This window comes from Alexandromys fortis, unplaced genomic scaffold, assembly GCF_014885135.2.
Source record: "Alexandromys fortis isolate MF-2015 unplaced genomic scaffold, M_Fortis_MF-2015_v1.1 scaffold_91, whole genome shotgun sequence".
Classification (NCBI taxonomy): domain Eukaryota; kingdom Metazoa; phylum Chordata; class Mammalia; order Rodentia; family Cricetidae; genus Alexandromys; species Alexandromys fortis.
In genome coordinates, this window is record NW_026067968.1 from 3,618,652 (window position 1) to 3,631,740 (window position 13,089).

The 13,089-nt window shown below is 52.5% G+C and overlaps 1 protein-coding gene across 6 annotated transcripts in view; it reads left to right on the forward strand.

Moving 5' to 3' along the window:
* The window catches only part of Evl (Enah/Vasp-like), a 152,417-nt gene extending 139,633 nt beyond the window's left edge, over nucleotides 1-12,784 (forward strand). For 5 of the 6 annotated variants that reach the window (XM_050154731.1, XM_050154729.1, XM_050154732.1 and 2 more), the window contains 11 exons: nucleotides 661-724; nucleotides 1,658-1,719; nucleotides 3,071-3,300; nucleotides 3,818-3,939; nucleotides 5,578-5,638; nucleotides 7,035-7,098; nucleotides 8,677-8,743; nucleotides 8,831-8,893; nucleotides 10,453-10,519; nucleotides 10,763-10,820; nucleotides 12,303-12,784. In XM_050154731.1, coding sequence (XP_050010688.1) covers nucleotides 661-724; nucleotides 1,658-1,719; nucleotides 3,071-3,300; nucleotides 3,818-3,939; nucleotides 5,578-5,638; nucleotides 7,035-7,098; nucleotides 8,677-8,743; nucleotides 8,831-8,893; nucleotides 10,453-10,519; nucleotides 10,763-10,820; nucleotides 12,303-12,340 — 896 coding nt within the window. In that variant the 3' untranslated portion in view covers nucleotides 12,341-12,784. The remainder of the gene's footprint in view (nucleotides 1-660; nucleotides 725-1,657; nucleotides 1,720-3,070; nucleotides 3,301-3,817; nucleotides 3,940-5,577; nucleotides 5,639-7,034; nucleotides 7,099-8,676; nucleotides 8,744-8,830; nucleotides 8,894-10,452; nucleotides 10,520-10,762; nucleotides 10,821-12,302) is intronic. The other variant, XM_050154734.1, reaches the window with a different exon arrangement.
* The last annotated feature ends 305 nt before the right edge of the window (nucleotides 12,785-13,089 follow it).

Sequence of the window (13,089 nt, forward strand, 5' to 3'; positions counted from 1 at the left end):
TTTTTTGGTTTTTCGAGACAGGGTTTCTCTGTGGCTTTGGAGCCTGTCCTGGAATTAGCTCTGTAGACCAGGCTGGTCTCGAACTCACAGAGATCCGCCTGCCTCTGCCTCCCGAGTGCTGGGATTAAAGGCGTGCGCCACCATCGCCCGGCCCCAGTTGATGATTCTTAACATGCTGGTGATGGAGCTTAGGAGACAGTGACAAGTGAGGAAGCAGACACAGCAAGTGTTGAAAAGTGGATGGGGGCCGGAGAGATGGCCCAGTGGTTAAGAACACTGCCTGCTGTTCCAGAGGTCCTGAGTTCAATTTCCAGCAGCTACAACAGTGGTTCACAATCATCTGTAATGAGATCCGATGCCCTCTTCTGGCCTGCAGGGATACATGCAGACAGAGCACTGTATACATAATAAATATCTTTTTAAAAAAGGGGATGTATGTCAATAGTTATGACTTGGGGGTCCCACCTGTGCTTCAGAGGGAGGAGCCACAGGACACAAAGAGGAATGGTAAGTGGGAGATGAAGGTATTTAGGTGCCGCACAGGTGGTAGGGCCCTCTTTTAAAGGAAGGCCAGGAGGGGTGGAGAGCGTGCTATTACAGTTATCTAGTGGGCCTTTCTTCCCTCTACTGACCACTCCACTCTGCATCTCTTCCCCACAGGCCCCTCCACACAGCGTCAGGTGCAGAATGGCCCCTCTCCTGAGGAGATGGACATCCAGAGAAGGTAACCCAGTGTCCCACATCTTCCTGCCTGAAAGCTTCCCAGGAGTGGCAGGAGTACCCTTCAGCTAGCTGAGACATACAGCTCAGGCCAGCACTGGGGCAAAGGGAACACCTACTTAATGTCAGAGATTAAGGCTACATGTCGCTACCATGTGGACCCATACTTCCCTAAACCCCTTCTAAAGTGTACCTAGTAAGTAACCCTGTAGTGCCAGGTGTCCCTCTGATGGGGGACTAGAAAGAGGCATGTGGTCTTCTGACCATTTCTCCTAAGGCCACATCTATAGAAGCCATAGGCCCCCAAAGCCCACTCTAGTGAGGCAATCAGATCAGCCAGAGGGTCACACTGGCTTCTTCGAGATGCTTCCTGCACAGTGTGTCCCAACTTGCCAGTCCTCTTCCATCTAGGTACCAGAACCTAACACATCCTTCAACCCCTCTTTGAGACAGGGTTTCTCTGTAGCTTTGGCACCTGTCCTGGAACTCCCTTTGTAGACCAGGCTGGCCTCAAACTCATAGAGATCCACCTGTCTCTGCCTCCCAAGTGCTGGGATTAAAGGCATGCGCCACCACCGCCTGGCCACATCCCTCTCTTTACAGGAGGCAGCCCAGGGATGTGGGGAGATAGCTCAGACAGTAAAGTGCTTGCCAGGTACTAATTAGAGCCCCAGTGCTATATATATATACAAAAAGTTAGATATGGCACCACCCACTTGAATCCCAGAGTTTAGGAAACAGAGATAGGCAAACCCTGGAGTTCACTGATTTGGCAAGTTCCAGTCCAGTGAGAGACCCTGTCTCCAAAAAGAAAGGAAAAAGTGGATGTTGCTAAGGAACAATATTCAGGGTAATCCTATACACACACATAGTGTTGTGGCTCACCTGGACTCTCAGACATGGAGAAGTCAAGGCTTCTGCTATGGTTGCTTTTCAGACAAGTGATGGAGCAGCAGCAGCACCGCCAGGAGTCTCTGGAGAGAAGAATCTCTGCCACAGGTGAGTGAGAGTCTCCTTCCTCCAGCTGCCACCCACACTGCCCCAAGTGACCCCAACTCAAATAGACCTCTCCCTACTTCTGACTGCCTAGACTCAAAGTGTGGCCGTCACTTCATTAGGAAGCCTCCTGGCCCTCCCATTGTTGAGTTCCTCCAGTAGACATGTAGGGGCACCCCTGTGTCAGGAAACTGAGAGCAAGGCGGACAACAATTTCTGCCCCCAGGAAGTCATGCTTGTCCTTGTGCCATGGGTGCTAGAGACACCCAAGAGTCAGGGCCAAGGCTCGAGAGGAGTGCCAGATCAGGTTCTCAGGAGCCAAGTGGGACTTAGCACACCACAGGAGGGGGTGTCAGGTGCATTGATGGGACAGGACTTTTTCATTTGCCTTGTGCTTTTGTAGCCTATCTTATCTAACTTGCTCAATGCATTCTCAAGTTCTATCTTGCTTATGGGAAAACAGCCCCAGCTGTTTTCAGGTGATACTGCCCTCTCACCTGGCACCACAGCCTGCTCTGTGTTCCCCATGCCCCTGTGCACAGTCCTTGAGCAAGTCTCGTTCCTACATCATGTCAGCCCCTCCCAGCACCCTGGCACACACTGAAGTGGAGCCTACCCTGCACTCCCTCTTACCACGTTGCTCCAGCATTAGCTCCTCCTTTCTTTTTTTTCCAGGCATCCCATTTTCTTTGTTCACCCCTGCTTCCCTTCACTTAACTGGATACTTCCTCTCCTGTGTGCCTACTCTTGGTAGAGCTTGCCTTGCAACACTTGCCTGTGTTCGCCTCTGTGGTTTGTTCTCTCTTCACTAGCACCCTGAGCTGTTTTCCTCCACACACGACACAGCGCCTGACACCCAGTGTGGAAGTTCAGGCAGTTTTTGGTAGAGGGTACCTGGCTAGATGCACAGGGAATGCCAGCAACACTCAGCATTAATGGTCCCATGATCAAAGCCCCGGTCAGCTTCAGGACCCACAGTTATTGCTTACAATCCCCAGGGACCTAGGGTTAGTAACTTCAGTCAATGCCTAAGATAGAGCCAAGTACTTCGAATGGAAAAAGACACTGCCGAGAACTCCCCTCCCACTAGAAAAGCATTAGTGAAGCAAGAAGTTTGCTGCACTTAGGGGTGTTAAACCACTGTATGTCAGCCCCAGATGCTGAAGAAACTGAAATAGAGAGTGACTGTAACAGAGCCAGGTTCTGCAGGGCCTTCCTGAGATGTAAACTGTTCTGTTCCTCATCTCTCTGAGGAGCAAACTGCTCTTCATTCTTCTCCAGGAACCTGAAATAAAAACAGTAGACTGGACATCAGCTAGGTGCTGGAAACTGACTCCTCTCCTTTGCATTTCAGGACCCATCCTCCCACCTGGGCATCCTTCATCGGCAGCCAGCGCCACCCTCTCCTGTAGTGGACCTCCACCCCCACCTCCACCCCCAGTTCCACCTCCACCCACAGGGGCTACGCCCCCGCCCCCGCCTCCTCTGCCAGCTGGAGGAGCCCAGGGGGCCAACCACGATGAGAGCTCTGCATCAGGACTAGCTGCTGCTCTGGCGGGAGCCAAGCTGAGGAGAGTGCAGCGGGTAAGAGGGTGGGCATGCCAGTCACCCTCACCTGTCATCAGTGAAACACTGGGCAAAGGGCTATCCCCGGGCCCAGCCAGCCCTCTGGTATTAAATAAGTAAACAGGGACAGCGTTTTGTCAGCTACAAGCTGCCTTAGTTAATAAGTACATGTCTGCCTTTGCTTTTCCCATGGAACTCACTTCTCGCTCATTCAATTTGCTCCCCACCCCTGGGGCGTGTACTCTGGAATGAGTAGCATGTATGTGGTCATAAAAGAGTGGCTCTGATGCATATCTCTAGCTTGAAATTTGCTTCCCTGTCTCTTGTGACCTTCTGACTTTGGCAAGGACTCAAGGCTGTGAGCCTATCTTGCCAATGCCTGGCTCTCTCTAGATTCTCATTTTCTGACCTGGGGAGTTGGGAGTGTTGGACTAGCAGCCTCACTCCTAAGGTCTTTCTACATCCTGCATCCACTGGGGCTGCTGTTCCCCTCACTGTACCAGAGTGTGATACACATACGCTTTCTCACCCTCAGCCAGAAGATGCATCAGGAGGCTCTAGTCCTAGTGGGACTTCAAAATCCGATGCCAACCGGGCAAGCAGCGGGGGAGGTGGAGGAGGCCTCATGGAAGAGATGAACAAACTGCTGGCCAAGAGGTAAGTCTGATGTCTTCCAGAGTTTGTGTGCCTCCTGGGAAGCTACCATCCTTAGCTGATGGTCATTGCCAAGACACATTTGGGGGTAAGAAGAGCACCCCCTGCACTTGCAAGCCCAACAAACATAAAACACGCTCCCAAGAGCTTTAGAGAGCACTCTAGAGAATGTACCCAAGTGGATTATGTCTCAGAGCACTCAGAAGTGAAAAAGGCTTCAGATAAAAGTAGAAAAGACAATGTTTACACCTTCCCAGTGAGTGTAGTCCAAACTGAGAGGGAGTACTCTTTCACTATCTAAAAAGAGGAAAAGGCCAGGGTCGCCAGGAGCCATGGAGACGCCAGGTGTGGATGGAGGCAGTTCACGTCCTACAGAAGCAGATGGGCAATGGAGAATGGGATGTGAGCGCCTAGGGCTGCTGTGTGGTCAGCCCTCTAAATCTCACCAGTGCAGAGCAGAGTGACTTGGTCTCCAGTTGTCTGTCTGACAGTTTCTACAGTGTTGGGATGGAACTCATGCTAGGCAAAATGCACAGCCACTGAGGCACTCTCGGGCCAGGCTACCCTCTGTTTTTAAGAGATAAAACATGGACTTGTGGGTATCAATGGTTAGAAATGGGGTAAAGTGGCTGGGTAGACCAGCGAGGAAACCACTGTAGTCCAGGAAGAGGTGATGGTGACTGGCATAAGGTGATTGGCAGTGAGGACAGGTCAGAGTGGGAAGAGATCTAGAGACAGAATTGACGGAACTTACTATTCCTGGTTTGTAGACCTGTCCTGAGATGAGACAGCTGCGTGAGCCCTGCCACTGCAGCCAGAGGCTGCTCCTCACCACACACCAGGCCCACTTCTCTCCTGGTGGGCCACTCACCTCAGGTTGTAAGAGGCTAATCCTGTGAGGGCCTGACAGAGTTGAAGCACATTGTTGGGAAGTATGGGAGGCCTATGTCAGCCTGGGAGGGAGCCAGGTGCAGGTAACCATTGAGACCAGAAACACTGTAAATCAGAGTCCTGTAAAAGGAGTTTTTGTTCATGTGAGGAAAATGCATGTGTTTTGCATTCTTGGGGCACCTTTAGCTCCTTGGTGCTGTCCTGAACTGGGAAGGGTGTGACTAGGTTAGCTGAGGTCACAGACAAAAGAGCAGCAAGAGAAAGTCTTCTTCCCTGTGACTTGATGCTGAAGTTGAGGTTCCCCAGCCAGTCAGCTGCAGTTCTCTCAGCTCTGACCCAGAGTGACAGACTGGGCCAGGGTACCAGTCTATCCATCGGCCATGAGTGCCTTGGGAGTAAAGCCTCTCAGCTAAACCCTGTCCCTGGGGACCTAGGCAGGGTACAGCCAGCTTCTTTCTCCCTCAGAAGCTATGGCCACCACCAGCTGAGCTGAACAAAGAAACACCCCAAGGTCTTCCTTCCTAGTTTTGAGTCTAGGTCATGGGTGAGCACAGAAAGTCTTATCCCCAGGCCTTGGCTCCTGTGAAGAAGGGTGCCTGACCAAGTGGCCTGTTCACATAAGCATACATCCTCCTAATCTACACAATCCACTGGGGAGCCAATTGTGGGCATGGAGGCAGCCCAGAGTTCTAGGTCACTGTGAAACCTTGGGAAGCTGATTTGTATTTTTTTTTTCTCTCCAACATCTAGGAGAAAAGCAGCCTCCCAGACAGACAAGCCCGCTGACAGAAAGGAAGATGAGAGCCAAACGGTAGGCAGCCTTCTACCCAGCCCGCCCACACCCTCAGGCTTGCCTCCAGTTTAAGCAAATCTCCCAGAAAGATCGCTGGGAACTGGGAACCTGATTTGGAGGCAGCTGTGAGGGAGGGACAGGGATCCAGCCAGGCTTGCATCTCCAGAGCATTCTCCTGACCAGACCCTTAGAGCCATCACTCAGGTTGAGAACCCCAGGGAGCCATAGGGCCACTGTACTCCAACATATCAGGGCTATCAAGGGATTTGGGTACATCTGCTGAAGTCTTATGGAAGTCAGAGCAGTTTTATTTCAAATTACATAAAATTCTAAATACTTGAGTCTGTTAAGCCCAGTGGGAGCTGAGGTCTCCGCCCTGGCAGAGGATCCTAGAAACCTGGGCTCTGTCCTTGGCAGGCATATGGAGCCTGATCTGGCAGCCCAGAGTTCCCAGCCTCAACTTCTGTTTGTGGTCACAAGTTTTCTTATGTACGTGATAAGCTTTGTTAAAACAAATATATAGAATTCTACTTGGACTCCTGAGTATATACCTCAAATACAAACAGCATAAAGGCTGCACCTCACTAGCAGAACTAGAGAGAATTATAGCTACCTAGGACCAGTGTATGTTCCCCACCTACTCAGCCAGTGAGGTGGGCCTGGCGCCCGTGGACTCCAGTTTGCTCTTCTCATTGTGGTCTGTGCTGCTTTGCTGGGCCTGGGCATGTGCAGGTCTCTCTGCCACCAGCTAGCTCCTCAGCCTGGACTTCTGCATGATCTTTACTCCCTACAAATGGCCTCTCAGACCCCAAGCTCTCTGCTTCTGCCATGCCCTCCATACACCCAGGGTTGCCTTGCAGACCTGCCAGGGGCCAAACTGAGATCCTCACCCACTGACCCGTGTCTTGCACCCCTGGGACTTAAACCACACATGATGGAAATACAAAGGCCTGTGTGGCTAGGAACCACAGACAGAATATTTACACACTAGGTGTGTTAGGACCTGGTGGCCACATTTGCTTGAGTCAACACTGTTTTTCTTAGGTGGTAGCTAGTACTCAGCCCCAGCCTCATAGCACCCTCGGGCCACAGAACCTTGAGGAGTGGATTTCACTATTGAAGCACCATTGAAACCCTTCTCAGGCCTCGTTTTTTCCACTTTTTTGGTAAAGGCAAATCTTCTTGTGTAAATCAGGTTTGGGTAGGATGCTAGGGGCCAGGAAGCTGTCTTCCTGCTCACTGTCCACAGTCTGGTGAACCTGCTGTGATGTGAGGGTTGGTTCTTCAATGGTAGACATTTACTAATTATATCCCAGAGTCCATTTGGAAAGCAAGCTGGTGCACAGGGGTCCTGCCTTGTCCCTAAACAGCTTTCCAAACAGACTAACGAAAGGGCCCTTCTCTTCCATTTTAGGAAGATCCTAGCACCTCCCCATCCCCAGGGACCCGAGCCACCAGCCAGCCACCTAATTCCTCAGGTAAGAGGGTACCTAGCCCAACAAATCTTGAGGTCTTAAAGCAAGTGGTCAGCTAATCTGGCCACTTTCCTCTGTGGGCAAGCAGAGAGGGTCAAGTCTACTGCGTTCCAGATCCTCAGAGCTTCCCAAGGAGACCAAGCAGACAGCTGGTCCGGTGTGACAAGGGGACCTTGACCCTGCTCCAGCTAAAGGAAGGCACTAAGAGTACCATCCACAGTGGAGATGTCATGTAGGACCTGGATAGGGGCTGGGCTGCCAGGAGGTTTTGTGGCAGTAGGGTTATTTTACAGTTTAGAGCTTCCACAAGTTACCACTTAGCCACATCCCTGCATAAGGAACTATTAAATGTCATTTTTTTGTGTCTGCTGTGTAATGCCAGCTAGAGTGGTGCTACAGTTAGGTCACTGCAGTGACCCCGCTCTATCAGAGACACAGCCTCCCTCTACCCGGTACCACCATCAGCTGTGGCCGAGGGAACGTGAGTAGGAGAGTGTCATGAGGCTTAGCTGTGTGCTTCCACTCACAGCACACTCAGTGTCGGCCTTACACTAAGCTCACACACATGGTGAGGAGAAGCAGAGGAGTCTGTTTGTCCCACCTGATAGGTAGATGTTCTTCCGAGCTTATGTCTGGATCATGGCTGATGTCTACCATCCTTCTGGGACTTCCTGAGCTCCCTGTGTTGCAGATTCTTTGGTCAGTGTTACTGTCCTTATCTTCCTACTGTGTAGATGGCAGTAGGAGGGGTTTCCCATGTTTAGCAGTTTTTGGCTCCCTGTGGTAAAGTTCTGCTTGAGGTCACACACCCTGTCCCAGGTATTGTTCCTATAAGCCCAATGACCTGCCAGGTGGCTCTGTGAGGTAACCTGCCTCAGACCTGAGTTGGTCTGCAGACAAGGCTCAGGTTAGGGCAGGACGGCCTCACTGCCCCTTTGCTCAATCTCTGGGCAGTGTGTTCTGCTCAATGTAGTATATTTCCTGTGAATTGGGGCATGAGTTGTAATCTAGTACAACAAAGGTTGGGCATTCCCAGTCCAAAAACCCAAAATGCTCCAAATTCTGAAGCTTTTCCAGCAAGTTTCAGGTAAACTCTGAATCTGCACATGTCTGGTCCCAGTGTCTTAGATGAGACACCCTCAGCCTGTTGCACTAGACTCAGAAAAAGGAAAGTGGTTTCCAGGCTGAGGAAGGGAGCAGGCAAGACTCAATGTGAGCTGAGGTGCAGTCAGATCGCAGGGAGCCTGGCCAGAGGAGCATGGAGGGGGACAAGACAGATGAGAGCGTTGGGAGGGTCCCGTCCTTCCTGTAGCTGGAGTTTCTGTTTCCCTATCAGCTGTGCCAAGCTCCATGGAGAAGACTCAAGTTTGAAGGGAACAGGAACCCTGAAGTTGGGAAACGGGGTGACAGTAGGGCTGCCTGCAATTCCAGGGGTACCCTGGCTAAAAGTGGGCCTGAGATCAGGAGACAGCCTTCCCAGGGTCACTCTGCATCACCGCCTGGGCAGGTTTCTAAAGGGATGTTTAGGAGAGGGGTCACTAAGCCCTCTCGACTCTGACCCTTCATGAACTAAATTGGCAGAGGCTGGTCGAAAACCCTGGGAACGGAGCAATTCGGTGGAGAAACCTGTGTCCTCATTGCTGTCCAGGTGAGCTGTTCTGGGAAGGGCCAAGAGACGATCTCATGGGTGGACTCTGGTGCTGGTTCACATGTCTGTTTCATTCCATTGCCCTAGAACCCCGTCTGTGGCTAAGAGCCCCGAAGCTAAGAGTCCCCTTCAGTCGCAGCCTCACTCTAGGTACCGACAACCCCTCCTGCCCATGTGTTACCTGGGCTTGGGGGCCTCTCTTCCCCCTTGCCCATGACTAACACCTCTCAGCCCTGTCTCGTGTCTTGGTATTAACAACTTGCTCTGGGAAGGGTGGTCCCCTCTTTCATACCTGGGGAGAGGAAAAGCTAGAGACCCTTACAGTGGTGTAGGCTGGCTCCGTCCTCTCCTGAGAAGGGAAGGCCAAAAACCTGGAGAGATATAACTTCCAGATGGAAAGGGAAGCAAAGCAAAGAGCCACCAATCCCTGCCACCCAGGACAACTGTGGGGACTGCTGCACCCCAACTCAGCACCCTGCCCCTTCAGATCATTCTTGATCCCCTTCCTTTGCATTCAGCAAATGTAGCCAGTCTCCTCACAAATCAACTGACCTTGTTTCCCCAACCAAATGCCTGTGTGACCGCAGGGTAGACTCTTGAGAGCTATGCAGTGTGACCACAGTATGGACTCTTGAGAGCTGTGCAGTGTGACCACAGTATGGACTCTTGAGAGCTGTGCAGTGTGACCACAGTATGGACTCTTGAGAGCTGTGCAGTGTGGCCGCAGGGTAGACTCTTGTGTGACCGCAGGGTAGACTCTTGAGCTATGCAGTGTGACCGCAGGGTAGACTCTTGAGAGCCATGCTGTGTGACCGCAGTATAGACTCTTGAGAGCTGTGCAGTGTGACCGCAGGGTAGACTCTTGAGAGCTGTGCAGTGTGACCGCAGGGTAGACTCTTGAGAGCTATCCTGATCCCCAAAAACCTGTATTTGAAGGCCCCTAAGCCCACACCAGGAAAATCCTCACGGCCACCCCAAATGGAAGCAAGTGTGTCTTGTTACAAAGCAGGTGACACCAGAAGCCCTGCTTGCAGAGTGAGACAAGGTCATGAGGAGAGCAGAGCTCCAGCATAGCCCTGACAGGCATGCTCGTGGTCAGCCAGGCTGTGCGCCAGAGAGAACTTTGGCTCCTAAAGAGGCTCCAGAGAAGACTGAGGGCAGGGGTAGAGGTTTAGAGAAGGCCTGGCCAAGCCTCCGTGAGAAAGAATCTGCTGCGTAGATATTTGGGAGGTGGCCTAGGATGTTTCTGAGAGGAGAAAGCAGTAGAGCACCCTTCCACCTAGAGAGTCCAGCATGAAGGAGGTGGTACCCCAGCATGGAGCTGACTGACTCCACTGCTACCAACCAGAGTTCAGCTGGAACACAAGCTCCACATGGAGGAAGACGTTATCAGTACTTTCTCTCTGGGAGACAGGAAGCACTAACACAGTCTGCCTCGGTTGCCTCCTCTGCCTAAGGCCTTTGAAGACAGAAGACTGCTCCTGTGTGGACCCATGTCCTGACTCAGACTGGGAAATATAGTTAAGGGACCGAGGAGACCATTAAGGAGCAGGACATTCACATCCTTTCCCAACAGCCCTGCAGTAGAAGGGCCGGGGAACAGGTGACACTTGGACCCTGAGCAGAGGCCGCTGATGTCTCAGGCTTCCCCAGCATGGGTCCCTATATACCCCGGCACCCACCTCCCACACCTGCCATTCTTCTTCCAGGGTGAAGCCTGCCGGGAGTGTAAATGATGTGGGCCTGGATGCCTTAGATTTGGACCGGATGAAACAGGTGAGAGCGAGTACAGTCAGCAGGCTGGGACCATCTCTAGCCAGTGGGTCCCCCTGCTTGACTGCCACAAAGGCAAGAAGCTGGCCAGTGGAGGAAAAGGGAGTCCCTGGGTACCCTGGGATTCCTCCATTATGGTCTGTGGGGTGTTGAGAGCAGGGCTTGCCCAGGGCCTGGCTGAGGGAGAGGCCCCTGCATCCCCTAGAGCCAGCGTCTGTCCCTTCACTCTGAGATTCTGCCCAGCAGGAAATCCTGGAGGAGGTGGTTCGAGAGCTCCACAAGGTAAAAGAGGAGATCATTGATGGTGAGTGGGGGCCGCACCAGCCAGGGATGCGCTCATTGTCCTCCCAGCATCCTACACTCACCCCCATGTGTAGCTGTGGAAACTGAGGCTCAGAAAAGTGAAGTGGATTACTGTAATGCACATCTCCCTGGGGTGTGGCTTCTGTGTCTGATATTCCTCCCAGAAGGTCACCCTGTGGAGGAAAGGATGGGCCTGGAGACGCCCTCCAAGTTTCTGTCCTTTCCTGTCCAGTCTTCCTGTCACTGCTGCCTCTAGAATGCCCAAACTCCCTCACAGCCTGCATGACTCTGCCTAGGGAGCCCCTGGCTGCAGAAGTAGGACTGTGATGTCCCCGCCAGGGCCTGTAAGGAGCTGGCCCAGGCTGGAACAAAGCAGCAAAGCACAACCTGCACCCATCCCCCACCTGGTTTCCTATTGCTGGTGCCCAGCAGTGACCTGAGCTAGAGAGACCTATGAAGTCAGGGACAGCTAATAGCAGGCTCCCGAGGGAAGATATGCACAGAGGCACTGCTGAGACCTGGCCGCCATTAGCTATAATAGCTACACTCCTTGGCCACAGAGACCACAATTCTGTCCCATTCCACCAGAGGACAGGTATGGGAGAATGTTCATGAATGCAGGGAAGGAGACATCAAAGCTGTGGAGCAATTCACAGCCTTACTGCTGCCCCACAGTTCCAGTCTTGGGGGGCTCCCTTTCTGGCACTTGGGGAAATAGCTGGGTTAGAAACCCCAAGCATAGTCCAGTTGTTTTCAAGAGAGCTGCCTGGGAAGAGGCAGACCGTGATGAGAGCCTAGCACAGTCACTGCCTGCCATTGTCCTGTACCCATGTCCATGCTCAGAACCCTCAGGAAAGCAAGCATCCTGGCGAAGATCCTATTACTTAATGGTTGGTTGCCCTTCTCTGGCTGTGGACAACGGACAGGTCTGTCCACTGAGAAGGCGCCAGACGCCTGTGAAGGAAGAGGGAAAGTGTGGGGAGCTAAGAGAAGGGAGTCCAGATCTGGGGAAGAAACGGGATGAGGCAGGCAGAAGAAGGAAGAGAGATTTGGGAAGGCTTAATGGGTCTCAGACAGAACAGAGTCAGCTCTGGAGGACAAAGGCCAGGCCGTGGCACCAGCATAATCCATGGCTCTGTGGCCAGACACTCTTGCTATACCGCATGCACTAGGCAGACTGGAACCAGCCTCCATCCTGTGTGGGGAGGGACTCAAGGGCCTCTGAGCAATGTGGGTACCCATCTGCCAGACTCTAGGAATACCTGGTCCCCCCCCCCCCAGCAGCCTGAGGAAGCAAGGCATAGTCTTTGTCTTTTTCAAGTCCATATCATTAGGGGTTGAAGCCCATAAGGTCTGGGTTGTTTGCCCAAAGGTCTGTCAAAGCTGCCATGCTGGTGGGCATCTAGCCCATGTGTGGTCTCTGGCAGCCTGAGCAGGGTGCTTCCGTGCTACACTGAGCCTCCCTCTCCTGTCCTGCCCTTAGCTATCAGGCAGGAGCTAAGTGGGATCAGCACCACGTAAGATGGCGCCAGCCTTGGAGGATCGCGAGGAGCCGTGCTGGCCCCAGCACACAGCGAGCCTGCAGAAGCGTGGATGTACTTAAGTCTCAACCTGTGATACAATATTAAAATGAGGAAACAAACTTCAACTCCTGGATTTTTAGCGTATCTGACACAGAACACCGGGTCTATTCTTTTTTGTATTTTATATTTGCTTATTTAAGTGTACATTTCTTTGGTTTATAGAGAGAACACCCCAAAATCACCTGCTTTATTAGATGGCTTCCAAGTTTTCTCCTAGGTGACACTGTTGGCTCCAGAGCTAGCAGTGAGCAGCTGGGTAGCGTGGCCTTTCCACGCCACAGAGCTGTCAGAATGCAGCTCAGCCCCAGCAGCTATGGTGTTTCCAGTCTGTCCACGCGGTGCGTGTTATGTCCACTCAATAATAAACCGTTCACTGTCCACACTCAGGCTCTGGCTTGCTCTCTCTTGCGCCGGCTCTTGGCTGCCCTGGGGCAGGGGTGCCTTTTTACAGGGAGTGCCCAGGCCAGAGCATGCAGGACTGAAGAGATCAAGAGGGACCTCAGAGAGGAGCTGGGCTCCGTCAGGATGTTCCTGGGACCCAAGAGCGTGGCCAGGCCACCAGGTACCTCCTACATGTGGAGCTGAGCTCAGGCCCTGCCTGTGGGGAGCCACACAGCCCTAGGATCACAGGGTGGCTTGGCTCTGAATGTAGCACACGCCCTGAACTCAAGGATTCCATGTGCAATC